Source organism: Lissotriton helveticus, chromosome 12 (genome assembly GCF_964261635.1).
Source record: "Lissotriton helveticus chromosome 12, aLisHel1.1, whole genome shotgun sequence".
Lineage (NCBI taxonomy): Eukaryota > Metazoa > Chordata > Amphibia > Caudata > Salamandridae > Lissotriton > Lissotriton helveticus.
Genome location: NC_136073.1, coordinates 16320623 through 16346579, shown reverse-complemented (window position 1 = coordinate 16346579; position 25957 = coordinate 16320623). Strand labels below are relative to the sequence as shown.

At 50.6% G+C, this 25957-nt stretch overlaps 1 protein-coding gene across 1 annotated transcript in view; it reads right to left on the bottom strand.

Moving 5' to 3' along the window:
* The window catches only part of TLE2 (TLE family member 2, transcriptional corepressor), a 221309-nt gene that overhangs the window by 96738 nt on the left and 98614 nt on the right, over nucleotides 1-25957 (bottom strand). Inside the window, exon 2 of the mRNA XM_078669649.1 lies at nucleotides 10713-10810. Within this exon, the coding sequence (XP_078525775.1) occupies nucleotides 10713-10810 (98 nt within the window). The remainder of the gene's footprint in view (nucleotides 1-10712; nucleotides 10811-25957) is intronic.

Sequence of the window (25957 nt, the reverse complement as noted above, 5' to 3'; positions counted from 1 at the left end):
TCCGCCTTTATCTGCCTCACCCGTGACCCCTGGAAACCTACCTCGCCAGTCATCGAGGGCTGACCGCGTGTTTCCTGGCACTTCAGACTACCTACCTCATCTTTACCCTCAGCTGTAAATCACAGGACCATCTGGAAATTTACTTCACCTGTAACCTAAGGAAACCCTCCTCACCTGTAACCTCAGGAAACCCTCCTCACCTGTAACCTCAGGAAACCCTCCTCACCTGTAACCTCAGGAAACCCTCCTCACCTGTATCCTCAGGAAACCCTCCTCGCCTCTATCCTCAGGAAACCCTCCTCGCCTGTATCCTCAGGAAACCCTCCTCACCTGTAACCTCAGGAAACCCTCCTCGCCTCTATCCTCAGGAAACCCTCCTCGCCTGTAACCTCAGGAAACCCTCCTCGCCTCTATCCTCAGGAAACCCTCCTCGCCTGTAACCTCAGGAAACCCTCCTCACCTGTAACCTCAGGAAACCCTCCTCACCTGTAACCTCAGGAAACCCTCCTCACCTGTAACCTCAGGAAACCCTCCTCGCCTCTATCCTCAGGAAACCCTCCTCGCCTGTATCCTCAGGAAACCCTCCTCGCCTGTAACCTAAGGAAACCCTCCTCACCTGTAACCTCAGGAAACCCTCCTCACCTGTAACCTCAGGAAACCCTCCTCGCCTCTATCCTCAGGAAACCCTCCTCGCCTGTATCCTCAGGAAACCCTCCTCACCTGTAACCTCAGGAAACCCTCCTCGCCTCTATCCTCAGGAAACCCTCCTCGCCTGTAACCTCAGGAAACCCTCCTCGCCTCTATCCTCAGGAAACCCTCCTCACCTGTAACCTCAGGAAACCCTCCTCGCCTGTATCCTCAGGAAACCCTCCTCACCTGTAACCTCAGGAAACCCTCCTCGCCTCTATCCTCAGGAAACCCTCCTCGCCTGTAACCTCAGGAAACCCTCCTCGCCTCTATCCTCAGGAAACCCTCCTCGCCTGTAACCTCAGGAAACCCTCCTCACCTGTAACCTCAGGAAACCCTCCTCACCTGTAACCTCAGGAAACCCTCCTCGCCTCTATCCTCAGGAAACCCTCCTCGCCTGTAACCTCAGGAAACCCTCCTCGCCTCTATCCTCAGGAAACCCTCCTCGCCTGTAACCTCAGGAAACCCTCCTCGCCTCTATCCTCAGGAAACCCTCCTCGCCTGTAACCTCAGGAAACCCTCCTCACCTGTAACCTCAGGAAACCCTCCTCGCCTCTATCCTCAGGAAACCCTCCTCGCCTCTATCCTCAGGAAACCCTCCTCACCTCTATGCTCAGGAAACCCTCCTCACCTGTAACCTCAGGAAACCCTCCTCGCCTCTATCCTCAGGAAACCCTCCTCACCTGTAACCTCAGAAAAAACTCCTTTCCTGTAACCAAAGGCTGACTCCATCTACTGACACCTCAGGGTACCTACCTCATCTTTACCCTCAAATGTATCCTAAGAAGATGCAAGTCAACAGGACCATCAGCAAATCTACCTCACCTGCGACCGGAAGCCGACCATTCAAGGAGACCTCAGGCTACCTACCTCATACCTCACAGTGGACACTGTGATATTTCTGGAAGGGAGCGCTCCTCATACCTCACAGTAGACACCATGAGATCTCTGGAAGAGCCCCTCATACCTCCCAGTAGACATCATGAGATCTCTGGAAGAGCCCCTCATACCTCACTGTAGACACCATGAGATCTCTGGAAGGGAGCGCTCCTCATACCTCACAGTAGACACCAGGAGATCTCTGGTAGGGAGCGCTCCTCATACCTCACAGTAGACACCATGAGATCTACATAAGAGCCCCTCATACCTCACAGTAGACACCATGAGATCTCTGGAAGGGAGCGCTCCTCATACCTCACAGTAGACACCATGAGATCTCTGGAAGAGCCCCTCATACCTCACAGTAGACACTATGAGATCTCTGGAAGAGCCCCTCATACCTCACAGTAGACACCATGAGATCTCTGGAAGAGCCCCTCATACCTCACAGTAGACACCATGAGATCTCCATAAGAGCCCCTCATACCTCACAGTAGACACCATGAGATCTCAGGAAGAACCCCTCATACCTCACAGTAGACACCATGAGATCTCTGGAAGAGCCCCTCATACCTCACAGTAGACACTATGAGATCTCTGGAAGAGCCCCTCATACCTCACAGTAGACACCATGAGATCTCTGGAAGAGCCCCTCATACCTCACAGTAGACACCATGAGATCTCCATAAGAGCCCCTCATACCTCACAGTAGACACCATGAGATCTCAGGAAGAACCCCTCATACCTCACAGTAGACACCAGGAGATCTCTGGTAGGGAGCGCTCCTCATACCTCACAGTAGACACCATGAGATCTACATAAGAGCCCCTCATACCTCACAGTAGACACCATGAGATCTCTGGAAGGGAGCGCTCCTCATACCTCACAGTAGACACCATGAGATCTCTGGAAGAGCCCCTCATACCTCACAGTAGACACTATGAGATCTCTGGAAGAGCCCCTCATACCTCACAGTAGACACCATGAGATCTCTGGAAGAGCCCCTCATACCTCACAGTAGACACCATGAGATCTCCATAAGAGCCCCTCATACCTCACAGTAGACACCATGAGATCTCTGGAAGAGCCCCTCATACCTCACAGTAGACACCATGAGATCTCTAGAAGAACCCCTCATACCTCACAGTAGGCACCATGAGATCTCTGGAAGAGCTCCTCATACCTCACAGTAGACACCATGAGATCTCTGGAAGAGCCCCTCATACCTCACAGTACACACCATGAGATCTCTGGAAGAGCCCCTCATACCTCACAGTAGACACCATGAGATCTCTGGAAGAGCCCCTCATACCTCACAGTAGACACCATGAGATCTCTGGAAGAACCCCTCATACCTCACAGTAGACACCATGAGATCTCTGGAAGAGCTCCTCATACCTCACAGTAGACACCATGAGATCTCCATAAGAGCCCCTCATACCTCACAGTAGACACCATGAGATCTCTGGAAGAGCCCCTCATACCTCACAGTAGACACCATGAGATCTCTAGAAGAGCCCCTCATACCTCACAGTAGACACCATGAGATCTCTGGAAGAGCCCCTCATACCTCACAGTAGACACCATGAGTTCTCTCTGGAAGAGCCCCTCATACCTCACAGTAGACACCATGAGATCTCTGGAAGAGCCCCTCATACCTCACAGTAGACACAATGAGATCTCTGGAAGAGCCCCTCATACCTCACAGTAGACACCATGAGATCTCTGGAGGAGCCCCTCATACCTCACAGTAGACACCGTGAGATCTCTAGAAGAACCCCTCATACCTCACAGTAGACACCATGAGATCTCTCCGAGAGCCCCTCATACCTCACAGTAGACACCATGAGATCTCTGGAAGAGCCCCTCATACCTCACAGTAGACACCATGAGATCTCTGGAAGAGCCCCTCATACCTCACAGTATACACCATGAGATCTCTGGAAGAGCCCCTCATACCTCACAGTAGACACCATGAGATCTCTGGAAGAGCCCCTCATACCTCACAGTACACACCATGAGATCTCTGGAAGAGCCCCTCATACCTCACAGTAGACACCATGAGATCTCCATAAGAGCTCCTCATACCTCACAGTAGACACCATGAGATCTCTGGAAGAGCCCCTCATACCTCACAGTAGACACCATGAGATCTCTGGAAGAGCCCCTCATACCTCACAGTAGACACCATGAGATCTCTGGAAGAGCTCCTCATACCTCACAGTAGACACCATGAGATCTCTAGAAGAGCCCCTCATACCTCACAGTAGACACCATGAGTTCTCTAGAAGAGCCCCTCATACCTCACAGTAGACACCATGAGATCTCTCTGGAAGAGCCCCTCATACCTCACAGTAGACACCATGAGATCTCTGGAAGAGCCCCTCATACCTCACAGTAGACACCATGAGATCTCTGGAAGAGCCCCTCATACCTCACAGTAGACACCATGAGATCTCTGGAAGAGCCCCATATACCTCACAGTAGACACCATGAGATCTCTCCGAGAGCCCCTCATACCTCACAGTAGACACCATGAGATCTCCGGAAGAGCCCCTCATACCTCACAGTAGACACCATGAGATCTCTGGAAGAGCCCCTCATACCTCACAGTAGACACCATGAGATCTCTAGAAGAGCCCCTCATACCTCACAGTAGACACCATGAGATCTCTGGAAGAGCCCCTCATACCTCACAGTAGACACCATGAGATCTCTGGAAGAGCCCCTCATACCTCACAGTAGACACCATGAGATCTCTGGAAGAACCCCTCATACCTCACAGTAGACACCATGAGATCTCTGGAAGAGCTCCTCATACCTCACAGTAGACACCATGAGATCTCCATAAGAGCCCCTCATACCTCACAGTAGACACCATGAGATCTCTGGAAGAGCCCCTCACACCTCACAGTAGACACCATGAGATCTCTAGAAGAGCCCCTCATACCTCACAGTAGACACCATGAGATCTCTGGAAGAGCCCCTCATACCTCACAGTAGACACCATGAGTTCTCTCTGGAAGAGCCCCTCATACCTCACAGTAGACACCATGAGATCTCTGGAAGAGCCCCTCATACCTCACAGTAGACACAATGAGATCTCTGGAAGAGCCCCTCATACCTCACAGTAGACACCATGAGATCTCTGAAGGAGCCCCTCATACCTCACAGTAGACACCGTGAGATCTCTAGAAGAACCCCTCATACCTCACAGTAGACACCATGAGATCTCTCCGAGAGCCCCTCATACCTCACAGTAGACACCATGAGATCTCTGGAAGAGCCCCTCATACCTCACAGTAGACACCATGAGATCTCTGGAAGAGCCCCTCATACCTCACAGTATACACCATGAGATCTCTGGAAGAGCCCCTCATACCTCACAGTAGACACCATGAGATCTCTGGAAGAGCCCCTCATACCTCACAGTACACACCATGAGATCTCTGGAAGAGCCCCTCATACCTCACAGTAGACACCATGAGATCTCCATAAGAGCTCCTCATACCTCACAGTAGACACCATGAGATCTCTGGAAGAGCCCCTCATACCTCACAGTAGACACCATGAGATCTCTGGAAGAGCCCCTCATACCTCACAGTAGACACCATGAGATCTCTGGAAGAGCTCCTCATACCTCACAGTAGACACCATGAGATCTCTAGAAGAGCCCCTCATACCTCACAGTAGACACCATGAGTTCTCTAGAAGAGCCCCTCATACCTCACAGTAGACACCATGAGATCTCTCTGGAAGAGCCCCTCATACCTCACAGTAGACACCATGAGATCTCTGGAAGAGCCCCTCATACCTCACAGTAGACACCATGAGATCTCTGGAAGAGCCCCATAAACCTCACAGTAGACACCATGAGATCTCTGGAAGAGCCCCATATACCTCACAGTAGACACCATGAGATCTCTCCGAGAGCCCCTCATACCTCACAGTAGACACCATGAGATCTCTGGAAGAGCCCCTCATACCTCACAGTAGACACCATGAGATCTCTGGAAGAGCCCCATATACCTCACAGTAGACACCATGAGATCTCTCCGAGAGCCCCTCATACCTCACAGTAGACACCATGAGATCTCCGGAAGAGCCCCTCATACCTCACAGTAGACACCATGAGATCTCTGGAAGAGCCCCTCATACCTCACAGTAGACACCATGAGATCTCTAGAAGAGCCCCTCATACCTCACAGTAGACACCATGAGATCTCTGGAAGAGCCCCTCATACCTCACAGTAGACACCGTGAGATCTCTCTGGAAGAGCCCCTCATACCTCACAGTAGACACCATGAGATCTCTGGAAGAGCCCCTCATACCTCACAGTAGACACCATGAGATCTCTAGAAGAGCCCCTCATACCTCACAGTAGACACCATGAGATCTCTAGAAGAGCCCCTCATACCTCACAGTAGACACCATGAGATCTCTGGAAGAGCCCCTCATACCTCACAGTAGACACCATGAGATCTCTAGAAGAGCCCCTCATACCTCACAGTAGACACCGTGAGATCTCTCTGGTAGAGCCCCTCATACCTCACAGTAGACACCATGAGATCTCTGGAAGAGCCCCTCATACCTCACAGTGGACACCATGAGATCTCTAGAAGAGCCCCTCATACCTCACAGTACACACCATGAGATCTCTAGAAGAGCCCCTCATACCTCACAGTAGACACCATGAGATCTCTGGAAGAGCCCCTCATACCTCACAGTAGACACCATGAGATCTCTCCGAGAGCCCCTCATACCTCACAGTAGACACCATGAGATCTCTGGAAGAGCCCCTCATACCTCACAGTAGACACCATGAGATCTCTGGAAGAGCCCCTCATACCTCACAGTAGACACCATGAGATCTCTAGAAGAGCCCCTCATACCTCACAGTGGACACCATGAGATCTCTAGAAGAGCCCCTCATACCTCACAGTAGACACCATGAGATCTCTAGAAGAGCCCCTCATACCTCACAGTAGACACCATGAGATCTCTGGAAGAGCCCCTCATACCTCACAGTAGACACCATGAGATCTCTGGAAGAGCCCCTCATACCTCACAGTAGACACCATGAGATCTCTGGAAGAGCCCCTCATACCTCACAGTAGACACCATGAGATCTCTGGAAGAGCCCCTCATACCTCACAGTAGGCACCATGAGATCTCTGGAAGAGCCCCTCATACCTCACAGTAGACACCATGAGATCTCTGGAAGAGCCCCTCATACCTCACAGTAGACACCATGAGATCTCTGGAAATGCCCCTCATACCTCACAGTGGACACCATGAGATCTCTGGAAGAGCCCCTCATACCTCACAGTAGACACCATGAGATCTCTGGAAGAACCCCTCATACCTCACAGTAGACACCATGAGATCTCTGGAAGAGCCCCTCATACCTCACAGTAGACACCATGAGATCTCTAGAAGAGCCCCTCATACCTCACAGTGGACACCATGAGATCTCTCCGAGAGCCCCTCATACCTCACAGTAGACACCATGAGATCTCTGGAAGAGCCCCTCATACCTCACAGTAGACACAATGAGATCTCTGGAAGAACCCCTCATACCTCACAGTAGACACCATGAGATCTCTCCGAGAGCCCCTCATACCTCACAGTGGACACCATGAGATCTCTAGAAGAGCCCCTCATACCTCACAGTAGACACCATGAGATCTCTGGAAGAGCCCCTCATACCTCACAGTAGACACCATGAGATCTCTAGAAGAACCCCTCATACCTCACAGTAGGCACCATGAGATCTCTGGAAGAGCCCCTCATACCTCACAGTGGACACCATGAGATCTCTAGAAGAGCCCCTCATACCTCACAGTAGACACCATGAGATCTCTGGAAGAACCCCTCATACCTCACAGTAGACACCATGAGATCTCTGGAAGAGCCCCTCATACCTCACAGTAGACACCATGAGATCGAGAAGAGCCCCTCATACCTCACAGTAGACACCATGAGATCTCTGGAAGAGCCCCTCATACCTCACAGTAGACACCATGAGATCTCTCCGAGAGCCCCTCATACCTCACAGTAGACACCATGAGATCTCTGGAGGAGCCCCTCATACCTCACAGTAGACACCATGAGATCTCTGGAGGAGCCCCTCATACCTCACAGTAGACACCATGAGATCTCTAGAAGAGCCCCTCATACCTCACAGTAGACACCGTGAGATCTCTAGAAGAGCCCCTCATACCTCACAGTAGACACCATGAGATCTCTGGAAGAGAGCGCCCCTCATACCTCACAGTAGACACCATGAGATCTCTGGAGGAGCCCCTCATACCTCACAGTAGACACCATGAGATCTCTAGAAGAACCCCTCATACCTCACAGTAGACACCATGAGATCTCTGGAAGAGCCCCTCATACCTCACAGTAGACACCATGAGATCTCTGGAAGAACCCCTCATACCTCACAGTAGACACCATGAGATCTCTGGAAGAGCCCCTCATACCTCACAGTAGACACCATGAGATCTCTGGAAGAACCCCTCATACCTCACAGTGGACACCATGAGATCTCTAGAAGAGCCCCTCATACCTCACAGTAGACACCATGAGATCTCTGGAAGAGCCCCTCATACCTCACAGTAGACACCATGAGATCTCTGGAAGAGCCCCTCATACCTCACAGTAGACACCATGAGATCTCTAGAAGAGCCCCTCATACCTCACAGTAGACACCATGAGATCTCTGGAAGAGCCCCTCATACCTCACAGTGGGCACCATGAGATCTCTGGAAGAGCCCCTCATACCTCACAGTAGACACCATGAGATCTCTGGAAGAGCCCCTCATACCTCACAGTAGACACCATGAGATCTCTGGAAGAGCCCCTCATACCTCACAGTGGACACCATGAGATCTCTGGAAGAACCCCTCATACCTCACAGTAGACACCATGAGATCTCTGGAAGAGCCCCTCATACCTCACAGTAGACACCATGAGATCTATAGAAGAACCCCTCATACCTCACAGTAGACACCATGAGATCTCTGGAAGAGCCCCTCATACCTCACAGTAGACACCATGAGATCTCTAGAAGAGCCCCTCATACCTCACAGTAGACACCATGAGATCTCTGGAAGAGCCCCTCATACCTCACAGTAGACACCATGAGATCTCTGGAAGAGCCCCTCATACCTCACAGTAGACACCATGAGATCTCTGGAAGAGCCCCTCATACCTCACAGTAGACACCATGAGATCTCTGGAAGAGCCCCTCATACCTCACAGTGGACACCATGAGATCTCTGGAAGAACCCCTCATACCTCACAGTGGACACCATGAGATCTCTGGAAGAGCCCCTCATACCTCACAGTAGACACCATGAGATCTCTGGAAGAGCCCCTCATACCTCACAGTAGACACCATGAGATCTCTAGAAGAGCCCCTCATACGTCACAGTAGACACCATGAGATCTCTGGAAGAGCCCCTCATACCTCACAGTAGACACCATGAGATCTCTGGAAGAGCCCCTCATACCTCACAGTAGACACCATGAGATCTCTGGAAGAGCCCCTCATACCTCACAGTAGACACCATGAGATCTCTACAAGGGTCCCCCATACCTCATAGTAGACACCATGAGATCTCTAGAAGAGCCCCTCATACCTCACAGTAGACACAATGAGATCTCTGGAAGAACCCCTCATACCTCACAGTAGACACCATGAGATCTCTGGAAGAGCCCCTCATACCTCACAGTAGACACCATGAGATCTCTAGAAGAGCCCCTAATACCTCACAGTAGACACCATGAGATCTCTGGAAGAACCCCTCATACCTCACAGTAGACACCATGAGATCTCTCCGAGAGCCCCTCATACCTCACAGTAGACACCATGAGATCTCTGGAAGAGCCCCTCATACCTCACAGTAGACACCATGAGATCTCTGGAAGAGCCCCTCATACCTCACAGTAGACACCATGAGATCTCTGGAAGAGCCCCTCATACCTCACAGTAGACACCATGAGATCTCTGGAAGAGCCCCTCATACCTCACAGTAGACACCATGAGATCTCTGGAAGAGCCCCTCATACCTCACAGTAGACACCATGAGATCTCTGGAAGAGCCCCTCATACCTCACAGTAGACACCATGAGATCTCAGGAAGAACCCCTCATACCTCACAGTAGACACCATGAGATCTCTGGAAGAGCCCCTCATACCTCACAGTAGACACCATGAGATCTATAGAAGAGCCCCTCATACCTCACAGTAGACACCATGAGATCTCTGGAAGAGCCCCTCATACCTCACAGTGGACACCATGAGATCTCTGGAAGAACCCCTCATACCTCACAGTGGACACCATGAGATCTCTGGAAGAGCCCCTCATACCTCACAGTAGACACCATGAGATCTCTGGAAGAGCCCCTCATACGTCACAGTAGACACCATGAGATCTCTGGAAGAGCCCCTCATACCTCACAGTAGACACCATGAGATCTCTAGAAGAGCCCCTCATACCTCACAGTAGACACCATGAGATCTCTGGAAGAGCCCCTCATACCTCACAGTAGACACCATGAGATCTCTGGAAGAGCCCCTCATACCTCACAGTAGACACCATGAGATCTCTACAAGGGTCCCCCATACCTCATAGTAGACACCATGAGATCTCTGGAAGAGCCCCTCATACCTCACAGTAGACACCATGAGATCTCTGGAAGAGCCCCTCATACCTCACAGTAGACACCATGAGATCTCTGGAAGAGCCCCTCATACCTCACAGTAGACACCATGAGATCTCTGGAAGAGCCCCTCATACCTCACAGTAGACACCATGAGATCTCTGGAAGAGCCCCTCATACCTCACAGTAGACACCATGAGATCTCTGGAAGAGCCCCTCATACCTCACAGTAGACACCATGAGATCTCTAGAAGAGCCCCTCATACCTCACAGTGGACAACTAGAGATGTCAAGGCTGTAAATATTACCCCTCCCTGCTCATCCCAGAATGGGCCCTCCCCATCGATCCCTGAAGCCCCGCCCCCTCCTCACCTGTGGTACTAGGCCCTCCCCGTCGATCCCTGAAGCCCCGCCCCTTCTCACCTGTGGTACTGGGCCCTCCCCATCGATCCCTGTAGTCCCGCCCCCTCCTCACCTGTGGTACTGGGCCTGCAGGAACTGAAACTCGGCCTTGATGCGGTCACAGATTTCCAGGATTGAAAACTTGAAAGGCGGAGAAGACGGCAGAGGAGTCTGGGTGAGAGAGAGAGAGAGAGAGAGAGAGAGAGGGTGAGAGTAAGAGAGAAAGAAAAAGGGAGAGAGAAAAAAAGTGAGTGTAAGAAAGAGAGAAGAAAAAGAGAAAGAAAAAAGAGTGAAAGTAAGAAGAGAGAGAAAGAAAGAGACATGGAGAGAGAGAGTAAGAAAGAGAGAGAGAAAGAGAGAGAGAAAGAGAGAGAGAAAGAGTAAGAAAAAGAGAAAGAGAGAGAAAGAGAGAGAAAGAGAGAAAGAAAGAGAGAAAAAGTAAGAAAGAGAAAGAAAGAGAAAGAGAGAGAGAGAGAGAGAGAGAGAGAGAGAGAGAGAGAGAGAGAGAGAGAGAGAGAGAGAGAGAGAGAGAGAGAGAGAGAGAGTAAGAAAGAGAGAGAAAGAAAGAGTGCGCAGAGCCCTGGCCCCCCCACACCCTATAAACCCCCACTCTCTCCTCGCACTCACACCTTAAGCTGCGACCCCAGAACTCACCTGCCTTTGCCGCGCACCCCCATTTATCACACATGTCACTAGACCGTGGCTGGCCTTTGAGACCCTACCATCTCAGCACGGGGGAGTACTGATTAACAAACCCCCTGAGAGCTGATCAGAAGGAGGGTCGGCAGGGCTTGAGGTGGGCCGGGTCCGCAGCGCTAAGAAGCAGGTGCCAGGACGGGTCCCCCTCGGGCTCCCCATTTCTGCCCTCAGAGTGAAAATAAAAAATCTTAACTCTACCTCAGAGCCACCTTCACTGCCTTCGATAGACTTCAAGGAGACCCCTTGCAATTATTTCATTTTCGTAAGTACATGTTTTTTTCAAATATTTTTTAGTTTTCTAAATTACAAAAGGACGTGTTTGCTTTTATTTTCACGGGATGTTGAGGCCACAGTAAGGATCGAACCGGCGCCTAGGGGCGCCAAAGTCCGCAGCTCTGGCCCTCAGGCCACACTCTCTCCAGCGGTCCGAGGGTCATTCTCGGCGCTTTACACAGCGCAGCCTGGAGTCGCTACTCATTTGTTAAGGAACGAACAACCATTGACACAGCCAACGGCCCAGGCTTTGCTGTAGGTGTGATGTTACTTGTTGCAGGATACATCTGCACGCAGTGACACAAGCAGCAAAACCCACCCGGCGGCGGCTGGCGAGCAGAGTTTCAGCTCGTGTTTTAAGCCACACCCTTGTTTCCATAGACCCCGCCCCTTTGAGAGCCTCCAGTTTTTCCATTCCACCGGGGTAGAGGGCGGCGAACCTTGAGTTACACGGGATGAAAGGCGGAGCGCTGCGGCGTTCCGGGGCTTTGACCCCGGGGAGCAGACTCGGCCCGAGCTTCGGCGGTGTTTGAGGCTCAGAGGCGAAGGGGGCTGCAGCTGGTGCGGGGTGTCACCCCCAAACACAGAACCTGTGGGCGCCCTCCACTCGACGCCTGGACACTCTGAGCACCCCCTGAAAGAGGTATTGATTAGAATTGATTGAGAGCGTACATCACTTGAAATAAAACATTTCTTTCTTTAGGGAACCACCAGCCCCCCACCAAAAAAGGCTGCTGGCATGAATTCACATTTCGTGTCCCATCCCATGGAGGTTTTCCATAAGTGGGGTAGTTACAAAGCAAATTAAAATTTGGATTAAATGTCAAAATTTACATATGCTAATTTGTTTTACACGATTTAGGGGTTCATACTGGTTCGACTGCAGGACGAGCTGCTCCAGTTCAGGGTTCTTTCCCTTTGCATTCTGGGACTTGTAGTTTTGGGATCGGCTAGAGATGCCGGCAGAGAGTAACCCAGACTGGCGCAGCTCGTCGTGAAAGAGCCCAGAAACCCTGCCAGGCTGGAAGCCACACGAACTTGAGTTTGTTACCCATCTGCCCCTCCTCTGCTCTTTGGCGATGCGGGGGTCGCGCTTCCCACACCCCAATTAGCAACAGACTTTCATCACGGACATTTCCTTTCGTATCAACAGTTTTATGCCACATCATGGAGACACTATCTCCTGGCCTGCGATTTTACTCTAGTGCGCGATGCACTCTGGGAGTTGTAGTCTTGGTCCCCTCTAAGCCCCCTGGCTGAGCTCACCTGGGAGGAGAAAAGCAATGTATTATTAAAGGGACACGCGGCGCCCTCTTTACGCGCAGCATTGCTGGCCCCCCACCTTCGCCCTCTAAAGGTCTTACAAACCCCCCCGACCCTCGCAGCGAGGCCGCCGCGCCCCCACCTGCTCCGCGTGTCACGCGCTCCTCCTTCAGAGCCACGCCCGGGCGCTAGGGGCGCCCTGCAGCGCTTTAAATGCCGGCTTTGGATCCCAGCATGCACCGCGCGTTGGCGGGAACGCCAGGCCTGGCGGGGGCGCTGTGCATGGGGCCACGTGGAGCCAGCAACCCTCCCTTTTAGGAGACGCATCAAAACTTGGCTCTTCCCCAAATAAACTGTCAGCCCAACTGTTCCCCCGGTCTACCGTCCACAGAGTATTTTCCAGCGCCAGGAAGCCTGCAAGGTGTCAGTTCGCGCTTTACAAATTCTCTAAATAAATAAAATAAGCAACATCTGCGCTGTCCAGATGTGGGGGTCCCAGAACAGGGAAAGGGCACTGGGGTCCGATGCGACCACTGCATTCATGTACCACAGAGCTTACCACTGAACCCAAACAAAACCCCAATGCAGCCCTGCCAGCGCAGGGGAGGGCGCAGGCAAAGTCGGACGTTGTATTTTGTGTTTTCCTTTGGTTTCAGGATCCACGCTCTGTGTGGTGCCTGTGACAAATGTCCGTGTGTACTCGCGCAAGGGTGGTAGCTAATACGCTCTTTACGGAGAGCTTGTATGGTAGAATTGCAGGCCCGTTCCCAAGCCTCCATAGGACATTTGTATGCTCCCTACTGGGAGTAATCCCCAAGAGAGAGCTGGGTCGGTTCTGACTGATCCATAACATCTCTGCCCTAAAAGGAGCATCAGTCAATGATGCAATAAACCCTCAGGCTTGTTCAGTGAGCTATTGATCTGTGGACCAAGCCCTGGTAAGGGTAAGGTTAGGTTTGCGGCCCTGCTAGCCAAAACCGACATTGAATCTGTGGTTAGAATCTTCTGAGTGCACCCAGGTGACTGCCACCTGTTGGGTTTTCAATTCAGAGGCATGTACTACTAAGACAGGTGCATGCCTATGGATTGCTCGGTTTCCTGCTCCTACTTGGGGTAGTAAAGGTCCACATAGGAACGGATCTTTACAAATAAATCTGGCCACCAAGGTTGTCACACACAACCTATTTGACTTTCTCCTGATGGGGCCACCTGATTCAGATGTACGCTGGTCTGCACTTTACTTCATTATTCCAAGAATTAGGGGTGCCCTTTGCTCCTGACAAGTCAGTCGCTCCAACAACGCGCATCACCTTTTTAGGTCTCGACTAGTGTAGGCTGCGCTTGCGCAGTCTCGCTGGTGAGATCTTCTGTCTTAGAGTGTGGGGCTTGAACCCGCCCCTCTTCTCCATTGGCTGGCTTCCTAAACGGAGGCCAGCCATTGGACGAGAGGGGCGTCACTCCGTTTAAGCCGGGATTCGGGGGGGTGTTTTTTACTTTTTCTCTTTTCTTTCTCTCCTCTTCCCATTGGCTTGAATTTTACATTCCAGCCAATGGGAAGAGGAGAGAAAGAAAACACGCCCCCAAATCCAAAAATGACGCTGCGTTTCTCCGAGGCATTCCTGCCTCGATTTGGAGAAAGATGGTGGTGTTGGATCCAGTGTCCCAGAACGAAAGTATGTTTCTGTTGTGTTCCTGGGCTGCATGTAACGATCAGCAGGTAACTCCTGCTCTTTGTCCTCGTGTTGTATAGAAAATAACGGGTCTTCCTCAATAAATGTTGTTTGTTTTAAAGTTCATACTGTTTGAGATTAGTTTTGTGCAAATTATGGACGAACTTTTGAACGAGCGGTCAGTAAGCGCCTTGGGCATTCGCTTTAAAACCCGAAGTAGGCAAGTCCAAGCGATCGTGCCAAGAAAGCAACCCTTGCATTTATGTTGTTTAGGATTCCAAACGGGGGCACTAGGCTGCTTCGCGGTATGACAAATGCCCGTCCTGTACCCCCATGACCGGCAGCAGCGCAGTGGAAATGCTCCTGTAGGCGGGGGGATGTCATACCTCTGCACCGACCCCATACGCTCGCTGCCCCCCACAAGCACAACCACTCGGGTGGCCATGTTGAGTGGGTAAGTTACCGGGCATGTGAGGCCGTGACCCCGGCGGCGGCTGGCCCGCCCGGCTGCTGCCTCACACTGCCCGCCCACACCCCAGTCACCGTGCCAGGCGCCTGACTCACGCCTCAATACCCGGGGCTCTAATCTCAGCCCCTCACGCGCCACATTCCACAATAAACCGTCTCGCCACAAAGCGCCCACCGAGCTCCAAAACCCCGAGCCACCCAGGGAGATGAAAGATAGACCTGAAATTAAGGTCACAAACGGGCGCCTCGCTCAAACCTGGCATACCTCTCCCAGTCGGCAGCTCACAGCTTGCAGGAAGGCATATGAGCTGTGAACATTATGGCAGCAGGACGGCTTCAAATGCAAAGCTCTAGACTAGCCTAAGGTGAAAAGTGGTCCGGCCGGAATGCCGCACGTCGGGCTATTTTACCAGCGGCACCTACATGGTGCGAGGATGTGGACCAAGTCACCCTGGGGAAGGTGTAATCAGGACAGCAAGTGCACCCTCTACCCCCGTTAAGCTGGCCCTGCCACCCGGCCGAGCCGCCAGTCATGGGCAGCATAGATAAGACCTACGCTCCAGCGGTTTAGTGCCTGATGCTCTCCCCCCTACGGACCCCAGCCCAGTCGCCGAAGGCACCACTTACAAAGCCCCCATGGCCTCCTCCCTACCAGAACCATTTGCTCCCCCGTGCTAACAGGGCAGTAAAACGATCATGCCCCCTAAGCGTGCGCCCCACACAGTGGAGGTTTGCAGGTCTAGCTCAACCCCCACGACCTCCATGAAACCCTAGGAAGAGAGGGGGAGGGCGTCATGGTGCTATCTGCTCCCCCCACCGCGCATCGGGAGTCCCAGGTCCTGAAAGCCCTACCCGCAGTCCGACTGCTGCCACATGAGGGCCCCAAAGGACGGATCCTTTTCCCTCGCTGCCCCCCACCAGCACAACCACTCGGGTGTCTGAGTTAAGTGAACGAATTACCTGGCATATGAGGGCGCGACCTCGGCGACGGCCGGGCCACGCGGCTGCTGCCTCGTTACTTTGCCCGCCCGCACCCAGGGATCCTTGTGGCCAGAGACGACCGTGCCCGCCGCATACCTAGGATGGTTCAAGCGGCTACAGCTCAATAAAAAAAAAACTCACAACATCACACACTCGTGCGCCACGCCGTGAACGTGAGATGTGATGTGCCTGCGAGCTGCTAGCGTTTGTTTACATGGGAGACAGAGGTTGCAGCTGAGACGGCGTAGTTCAGAAGTTCACTGTAACACACGCTCCTCTTAAGTTATGCTAATAATGAGAAATGCGATCACTTGCTGCGAGGTGGCCCCAAACCAGGACGGATCGGTCCCTCGGCTATTAACACAGCCACCAGAACGGGCATCACACGGCGTAGTCTGTGCCCTGTTCTCAATATTGCTGTTGCCAATGCCCCCTGCACGTTGCGTGACTCGATTGCGGTGTTTTGCTGTATTGCGGTTATTTGTGGCTCACTGGAAGAGAAGGGAGGGCAAGCAAGGCAAGTGAGTGTGGGGCATGGAGGGATTGCACCTCTGAAACCATGCTGGCGACCAAGCTTCAGTGCATGCTGCGGAGTCCCACTTTGCAGTTGCTGATCATATTTCATAGAGCTGTTAAGGCACTTAAACCCTAAAACTAGGTACCGTCTGGTAGTAAATATTTTAAATTGCTGCATCAAGAAATACAGAGGTGTTGTCGCCGAAATAAGGGTAGGTACATCCAGTTCATGTGAGTAGCAATATTTTCGCTTTGAAAACATTTACTCTCCGCTCTAAATTTGCAGGCCAGTTAAAATGAATTATGTATAGTTTAATTCAGTATTTTAGTTATTTCATTCTTTACATTTTCATATTTTGAGAAATATTTAGAGTGCTCTTCGTGTGCATTTACATTAATAATAAAAAACGTTTATAGAATTGTTGCTATTTGCTCTCTGTTGCCTACCATTGTTACAATTCACATTATGAATAAGGCTAAGACAATGTTGCTGTGGGTTATAATGTGTTTAAAAGAATCCTCTTTGTTAAATATGACAGGAAGCCAGGAACAGTGCATACAGTGATCCGAGAGGAAAACGTACTTAGTTCGTACAACACAGTAATGTTTAGGCAGGTCACCCATCCCCACCTACTTCGAACTTCATGGCAAAAAGTCAGGGATATACATTAGTGAAGTTCTGCCGAGCATAATTGAAGCAGCATGAAATAATATTTGGCGGAGGGGAGCTGGGGATCGAAGTTAGTCGTTTTCGCATATCTTAAATAAACGCAGGTCCCCAGAAGAGTTTAAACTTTTGTTGTTTGCTGTGCACGTTCTACCTATGATCAGACCATCAACATTTAATGCTTTTGATTGCACGGACTCCTAAACTACCAAATCGATTTGCAACGTTGGCTTGGCTGTCTACTCGCCATATGCTTTATTGCAGACTAATACAATAACATTCTTATACCCCAGCTATTTTTTGTGCATATATTTAACTCTTGAGAATGTATATGGCTGGAAACTTGCAGATTTCAAAATATGAGTTGAGCTTATACTTTATCTTCAAAGAAATACACCTTTTGTATGTGATAGTAATTTATTAATGAATCCATGGATTTGTAATTGTAAGTGACTGAATAATGGATATTTTACTATGTTGAAAAAAGTTAGTCGCTCTTCACTTTGTTGTTTTATTGAGTTCCAGTTGAAGCAGTGACATGCAAATGTCAGTAAGGACTCCTGTGTGCATTTTGCAACCAATAGTAAGATCTAGAGCGGAACTTGGTGAATCCCAAAGATGGCGTGGCTTTTGTGTAAAGGAGATGTTGGGAAGTGGTGTTCCACTTGATGCATTCTCCATTACCTTGCATTAAATCAGAGTTAAACAAGCATTTACAATGCAATGGTTTTGCCTTTGTTAAAGTTAGAGCTATTGGCATTGCTCTTGACATTATTTTTATTTATGTTTTTTTAACATAAATAAATGGCATTGTCATTTACAATGCCAATAGCTTAATCTCTCGCAAATGCCACACACAAACACCCACACAGAGCCCTCCACACACACAACCACAGAGCCCCCCACACACACAGCCACACAGAGCCCCCCCAGACACACTGCGAGCCCCCCCACACACTGCGAGCCCCCCCCACACACTGCGAGCCCCCCCCGCACACTGCGAGCCCCCCCCGCACACTGCGAGCCCCCCCCGCACACTGCGAGCCCCCCCCGCACACTGCGAGCCCCCCCCGCACACTGCGAGCCCCCCCCCGCACACTGCGAGCCCCCCCCCGCACACTGCGAGCCCCCCCCCCCCCACACAGGAATGACTGGAGAAGGCCAGGCGGTGCGGCAAGTAAGGATGGTGGGGAGGGGCTTTTCTGCGTGGCCAGAGTCCAGTGGCAGTACATTTCTGGTCATGGGCCATTGAGCACAGCTCCCAGGGATCCAGCGACCGGACAGTCTCCACTGTGTAGGTAGGCAACAAGGCGCAGAGCAGGCACCAGGAAGGGCAGTCGGAAATAGCCAGTGCCCGCTTTGTCTGAGAAGGCCGCCTAGGAGCAAGATAGCAACGCAGCCCACGGCCAGCAGAGCAGGTAGGCCCCAGCAGAGCTGTAGGGGTCTCCCCCTAGACTACAGGGTTTCACTAGGATCACATCAGAAAAAAAATATTTAGGTGGTATTTCTTTCTGTTAAAATTGCTGAACTCTGGGACGTGCTTTCTGCAAAAATCATTGAAAAGAATAGTGCTGGTGGGCCCCATCTGTAAGCACAGGGTACGAGTAGTGCAGCACCAGGCCACCCAAACTCAGCTGAAAGAAAATAGGCATAGCATATTGTACGAAAACTGCACGATCACGGGACAAAATGAAATTCTCCAAATATCTTTCCTGGAATGTTTGAAGTAGCCTGAACAAAACAAAAAGATCTTTGCACTTAATGTGGACCATCTGGAATACGTCACTACACTAAATCAAAACCCAAAACATCCCCTCAATACTTCAGCCTGCATTTTCGGGAAGCGACGTTCTGAACAAAACGCAACTTACAAGGCCGAGGAAGTCTATGGCGTCAGGTAAACTAGACATTTTACGACCCGCTTTGCTGATTGTTGCATGACGTTATAGTTTAAGGTACAGGCGAGTTCCTTCATTACGTTATTAACCCACTTCTGTATGAACGGAGAGACCTGTTCCTGGCTCAGTGCAAAGACCCCCGCTCATTCCTCTCAGATGATAAAAAGTTTTGCTGAGCTAGATAATGCATTTCTAAAATTTCTGTTTACAAACATAATACCAGTGGGTGTGCCCAACATTATGATTTTCCCTGACAGCCCCTCATCGTACCCACGGTTTGATTTCCCCATCCTCCATTCACTTCGTATACAAACGGCGGCCTTCCTCCACCTCCCCTCTCTCTGCCCCTCCTCAGCCCCCTGCCTGCTGCACCCCGTCCCCAACTGAGGCCCCGGCTGGAGGGGCACAAAGGCCGGAACAGGCCGCAGCCGGGGCCTCGAGTAGGCCACTCTGCCGCTTCCCCGCCTCCCTCCCGGGGTGCCGTTCTTACCTGCTGGACGGGGGTGTTGGGCCCCGGAAACCTGCTGGAGCCGTTTCGGTAGGGTGAGGGGGCCAGGAGCCGGAGCCGGAGGCGGGTCCGGGTGGAGTGCGGCCGCCGCGCTGTGTCTGTGTCCGGGCTCCGGGGGCGGGGAAGGAGTGGGGAGGAGCCGTAGGAGGAGTGGAAGGCGGGCACCCCCGACAGAGCCACCCCCAGCCGCGCCACCCACGGGGCGGGAAGGGGTAGAATCGGCAGGGGCGGGAGGGGGCGGGAAGGGGTAGAATCGGCTGCGTGGAGGAGGGGGCGGCAGGGGAATTCGGAGGAGGGGAGTGAGTGGGTGTGAAGAGGAGTGGAGGGGAAGGATAATTATTCCCGTCCGAGCCTGAGGGAAGAAACTGAGAAGGTCAGAAAGGCGGGTGCCGGCTCAATGCCGGACCAGATTCGGGGGCGTTCCCGGCTTTCGGCTGACGTCGCGTGACGTCGGCAAAAGCCAAAGAATCGCGGGAACGCCCCCGAATCTGGTCCGGCATTGACGGACAGGCCCCTCGTCCAATGGCTAGGCTCCATTTATGGAGCCAGCCAATAAATGACGAGGGCCGACCCAAACCCCACTACAGTTCTCATCAGGTTTTCGCCTGCGCGAAAAAGATGCGCAGAGCGCATCTTTTCGCCAGGCAAAACCTAAAAATTGGTGCCCATTGGCGCTTGTTCATTCGAATCAGGAATGCAAAACAGTGACAGATATAATGGACGGTTGCATCCTAAACTCTGCCAGTTAACCAGCCATTCTTCTTTTTGTTCCAAATAGATTTTTTTAGTTTTTTTTAAACTTACAAGCTTGAGTGTGAGAAAACAACACAATAGCTGCCCAAGTATTGTAGGTAGTCCTGCTAGGGTGAATGACAGTGGTATACACATTTTCAACAGAGTACAATAAGTAGATTGGTGTGACACTATATCAACACCGACCAGGATAATAGCAGTGCTATCATCACGGGCAACTCCATAATAATCGGTTAACCAGGCATTCCTGAGCTAGCATCTAGTAAACAAAAATACTATGTTGCAAAGAGACTCCATTTCATCTGTCACCACGTGGTGAACTGATGAGTTGGCCTTGCTAAGGTTTTAACCTGAGATTTGCATTTTGGAAGGTCCTGCATCTTGTAAGATATCTCGTCTGTTTCTACAGTGTGACACTGTAGACACGCAATCAGTAAGTAACCCTAGTCACGGTCTCCATATTTATATAGCAACCTTTTTTTTGCTTCACATGGCTACAGAGATAGCTCTGCTGTTCTAACAGATCTGTAAGATGCTTCTGTGGTAGAAGGTTCAACTAATGCAACTAATAGGCAGGTCGGCCGGTCTTCTAAATTTAATCTCGTCATCAACAGTAATTTGCTGCTTGAGTAACCGAGTAGGCATATGTAGTTTCCTTTTCCAGCAACATCTACAGTTGGAGCAGTGTAAAAATGTAAAACCCGCCTACTGGAGAGTAGAAAACAGTTTCCATGATAATTGCTGCTTGCTTGTCTGTATTCGAGTGTTCTCTGACACCAATCATGGGGAAGAGGTCAGTTTTAATAATCAAATAATGAAATCGTATTCAGTAATGGGACAGCAATACTTTTTCATTCTGAACTTAGTTCAGACAAGCATCATTTCCAAAGGAAGCTCTGTGTGTGTGTGGCTCTGTGTGTGTGGCTCTGTGTGTGTGGCTCTGTGTGTGTGGCTCTGTGTGTGTGGCTCTGTGTGTGTGGCTCAGTGTGTGTGTGTGTGTGTGTGTGTGTGTGGCTCAGTGTGTGTGTGTGTGTGGCTCTGTGTGTGTGGTTCTGTGTGTGTGTGTGTGTGTGTGGCTCTGTGTGTGTGTGTGTGTGGCTCTGTGTGTATGTGTGTGCGTGGCTCTGTGTGTGTGTGGCTCTGTGTGTGTGGCTCTGTGTGTGTGGCTGTGTGTGTGGCTCTGTGTGTGGCTGTGTGTGTGTGTGTCTGTTTGTCTCTGTGGGTACGTGCGGCTCTGTGTGTGGCTCAGTGTGTGTGGGTGCGTGTGGCTCTGTGTGTGTGTGTGGGTGCAAATGCAATAGGTCTCGCATTTGCAAGAGATTAAGCTATTTGCATTGTAAATGACAATGCCATTTATTTATGTTTTAAAAACAAAAAGAATGTCATGAGCAATGCCAATAGCTCTAACTTTAACAAAGACGAGACCATTGCATTGTAAATGCTTATTAGGTACTGAGATGGCCACTGTTGCAGGGGTCTGTCACCTCCCACCAGATAAAGGGAGTGCCTCTTCTGAGTCAATCGACACAGGGTTGGCCAGCTTGATTTCTCCCTTATCCCCAATGGCGTGCATTCTCCAGATCCCTCTCTAGGTCACTGACCGGCCTTACAAGGAGGCACCACCACACTATTCTCCTAGCAGAGGTCAGATTCACGATTCATTGGCTGGGTGGGGGTGTCACCCTCTCCACTAATATCCAATCAGACGCTGGGTTTGTTTACAGACCCGGCTAGCAGTGTTTGTTTTGGGGCAAATTGGGCACTTAGTGGTGTAGGGAAAACTGGCATCAGGGAGGAGTGACAAGAAACATTGCCTTTCTGGAGCTGTCCTGATCGTTTTAACCGTTTGGTATGATGTATGTATTGAGGAACATGACGTTATCTTCTGGTCTGATAACAAGACAGTGGTTGAGGCCATTGACGGGCAGGAGGCTTCCTACAGGTTGGTGTTCAGGTTACTGAAACATCTGGTTGTGCACCTTAATGTACTATTTAAGGCTAGACACGTGCCTGGGGATTCATAGTAACTCTGCTGGTGCTTTTGTCTCGATCCAAGCTGCAATACTTTATTTTTTATCCACATTCCTGGAGGGTCTCTTGAAGATCGCCCCCCCCCCACCCACTGGATTTAGTGGTGGCTTCCCTCTCGAAGCACACCCGGGTGGCCTACCAGAATATGTTGCTAACTATAGATCCTTTTTGCAGGAATGGTGTTGGGCAGATCCATTCAGTTGACTTGCTTTGTATGTTCTTGAGGGCATTGTGCGAACAAGGAAGGCCGGTTTCCTATGCTAGGGCACATTTTTCAGCCATCGGGTTCTTTGCTAACTTGAGGTGCGTGCCCAATGTGCGTAACACCTTCCTTATAATGAAAGCATATCGGGATGGGCCAGCCTGGGCAGCAGGTCAAGCTTATCTTAGAAGACTGATAGACGCGAAGAAGCTTGCCACTATCTTGGCCAGCTTGTCCAACACGTGCACCACACCGTACGAGGTGGTTCCTCTTTTCTACCGCATCTGTTGTGGTTTTTTACAGTGTCTTCAGGGTGGGTGAACTGGTGGGCAACTCTAGAAGGATAGGCAGGCAACTTGCAGTTCTTGGATAATTGAATTGAAGAACCGGGTTTTAGAACTCAGCGGCGCCAGGGACACGCCCAAAGTCTTCGGGTTCTCCTGTCTTGGCAAACAGAGACACGGAATACTTCTAGGTGGCGTCAGAGATCAAATTTATTAGCTGCAGCTAGTAACAGTAAACCAAGCAATACAACACGGTGTACAACTCAAGAAACTGTTCAATTTCATAGAGCAAGACATCACTTTTTATACACAATATTCTCATTACAAATGTACACCGACTGCGCAAAATTCTGACCAATAGGACACATTTTCTAACTGAGTATCACATTAACAAAAACCCAATTTACAGTAACCCAACCCAAAAGTTAATTATTAGGAATGTCCCAAATTCAATCTTTGCAAGCCGGACAAATTTATAATTGAAAAGCACAACCCATGTAATGTCAGAACATAAAGGAAACAGTAATAGATGCTGGACAAGATAAAACATGTGCAAGGAAACTAAAGGTTAACGAGGTCCTGAACATTAAGTGGCAATCTTGGACAAAGATCAAACCAAGGGAAATTGGCTTTGCGAGGTCAGTTTCAGGTGAAGAGGTCAGTTTCTCTGCAGTTCTTTCAGAGTCGAAAAGGGCCTGTTAATGCATACATGAACAATGAGGCCCATGCAACTTTGTTCGTTCGTGTACCACCTAGGCCTACGTGAGGGCAACACAAAAATGGCGTCACGAACAACGCAAACAAAATGGAGTCCGGTTCCGAAAACCACGGAACCTCAGAATCAAGCATGACAAATTGGTTATTAGGCTGAGGAGATCCAAGACTGATCAGGTTGGAAGGAGGGCTACAATCCAGCTGGGGCAAGTACTTCGATTTGCCTGTCGTCCCTATGAAGGCTTATCTGTCTTTACGTCTGAAGTTGGGAGTGCTCGCATTGTTTATTCATGAGAATGGTGAGTGCCTGAAGCATTATCATTTCTTGGCTGTCTTGGCCTCGTCTCTTAGATCCATCATGGTGGACCCTTCGAGGTACTCCTCTCACTCGTTCAGAATGGGTGTTCCAACTTTTGCAGCCTTTTACCCCAGGAAGTAAAGCGTATACGCCAACAGTGATCCCTTTGTTCCAAGCGTCATATCCGCCAGAGCTGTTAGTCATTGGAGTTTTTAGACTGGTCATTGGTAAATTCTTTACACCTATTCCTCATTTGTTCTTTTAGTAGTCGTGCCTTCCAAGGCCATCTCGGTCTTCACCTTTTCCTTTTGTGCAGCAATCAGCGTACCAGTTGCTACAGCGATGTACGTCTAAGCCGGGTCTTTACTCCTTACAAAATGTCCTCTTCAGGTTCCAGATCTGATCGTTGTACATCTTGGCGGTGATGACCTGGTTCGGCTGGGTCGGAGAGAACTGAGGAAATTCATGTCACATGACTTTGCTTGACTGGGGCGGACATTCCCCAATGCCCTCATCGCATGATCATACATGTTCCCACATGATAACTTGCCAGAACTGGTGCCAGGGCATTAAGTCCAGAGCTAATCATGCTTTGGTTGGCGATTTAATGCAGAAATGTCAAAATTGTGCTCAGGTTCAGGGCGTTTAATGAACATTCTTCACAAGTTAATCCGGGAGGAGCACATGTCCCACCATGATGGTGTGGATATGTCGGATGCAGGGACAGATCTCTTCATCGACGGTGTCTGAGCTTTTACTCAGTCCTTGTTCTTTTGGGGGGGGAGGAGGCAAAGTACCTCATTGCTTAAGTCACCCTCATGGTGGTAGTAACATGCACCATTAAATCTTCTCAGTGACAGAGGCAGTTCTTAATTAGTTTAAAAAAAAAAAAAAGTGTCAGGGTGTTCGTCAGGAGGCCACTGCAGCTTGCTCCACCCATTGCCCTTGCTAGCGCTGACAATGACTATTCCAGGCCCCAAAGTTATAAGGATGGCTTGGGAGGCAGCTATTACGCATTTTTTATATATTTTATATTGGTAATAAACTGTTGTTCTGCTCATCTCTAAATTAGACAGACAGCACCACCATGTGGCAGCTGGTATAAGTGCCAGTGTTGACAATTAAGTGCCGATTCCAAGCACCGGAAACCACTGGCTCAAATTAAGCACTGTATAGAGGCACTCTCCATTCAATACTTCCTAGGTCAGCACTGAGGAAACAGGACAGGAACAATAATCCTGACAGGGACAGTCCTATATCCTTGGGAGCATTGGCTTGCAGTTCACCTGTGTGCGGCACTGGGCTGTTGCCCTGGTCTAACTCTCTGGGGATTCAGAGGCAACCTGGTGTTGGTGGGGGGAGGCAGGGTGGGCACCATGACAGGCGGTCCAGGGCTCGGCGAGGTGGGACCGTCCCTTAAGGGGAGACCGTCTCTTGAGCTGGGACCGTCCCTCCGGGATACAGGGGATTTCACTGTTATGGTCCGAATAGGATGAAAGGTGTGAAGTCCTCAGGGCCGTGGGTTTGTTGGGGAGCCCTGGAGTCCCTCGTTGTATGTTATGATCCTCTTTACATGAACTTTACAATCTCTGCTCGATTAATTAATTAATTGTGGGTTTCTAAAGCGCTAGAATCGACTCCCGAAGGAGTATCTCTGCGCTGTAGACCGCTGGGGAACCCGTCCTGGCTTTCCCTGTGAGATGGTCCCTACTGGGTATCTCCAAGATGAAACCAGGCATCCCCGGCGTCTGTGGGGGGCCGTTGTAGAGATGAGGCAAGCTAATGCCCAGAGTTACCGAGTGTGATCCCTGGTTAGAGTAGGCACCGAGGCGAGAATTATCGAGTCCGCTGACCCTGGTCCACGACCCTGCCGCGTCGGGGATAGAACCCTGGTCCCGGGCAGTCCTCGGCTTCCGGGTCTGCCACCTCTAACCAGTGAGCCACACCACTCCACTCCACTCCACTGATGGATGCACAGATTATTCTACACTGTAGTCTTTCAGTAAATGTTTTATGTTGTTATAATTTTCACTTCCTTTACCAATGTAGCTGTTTATGATGTGTTGTAAATAAACATGAACCGATGCCCATGG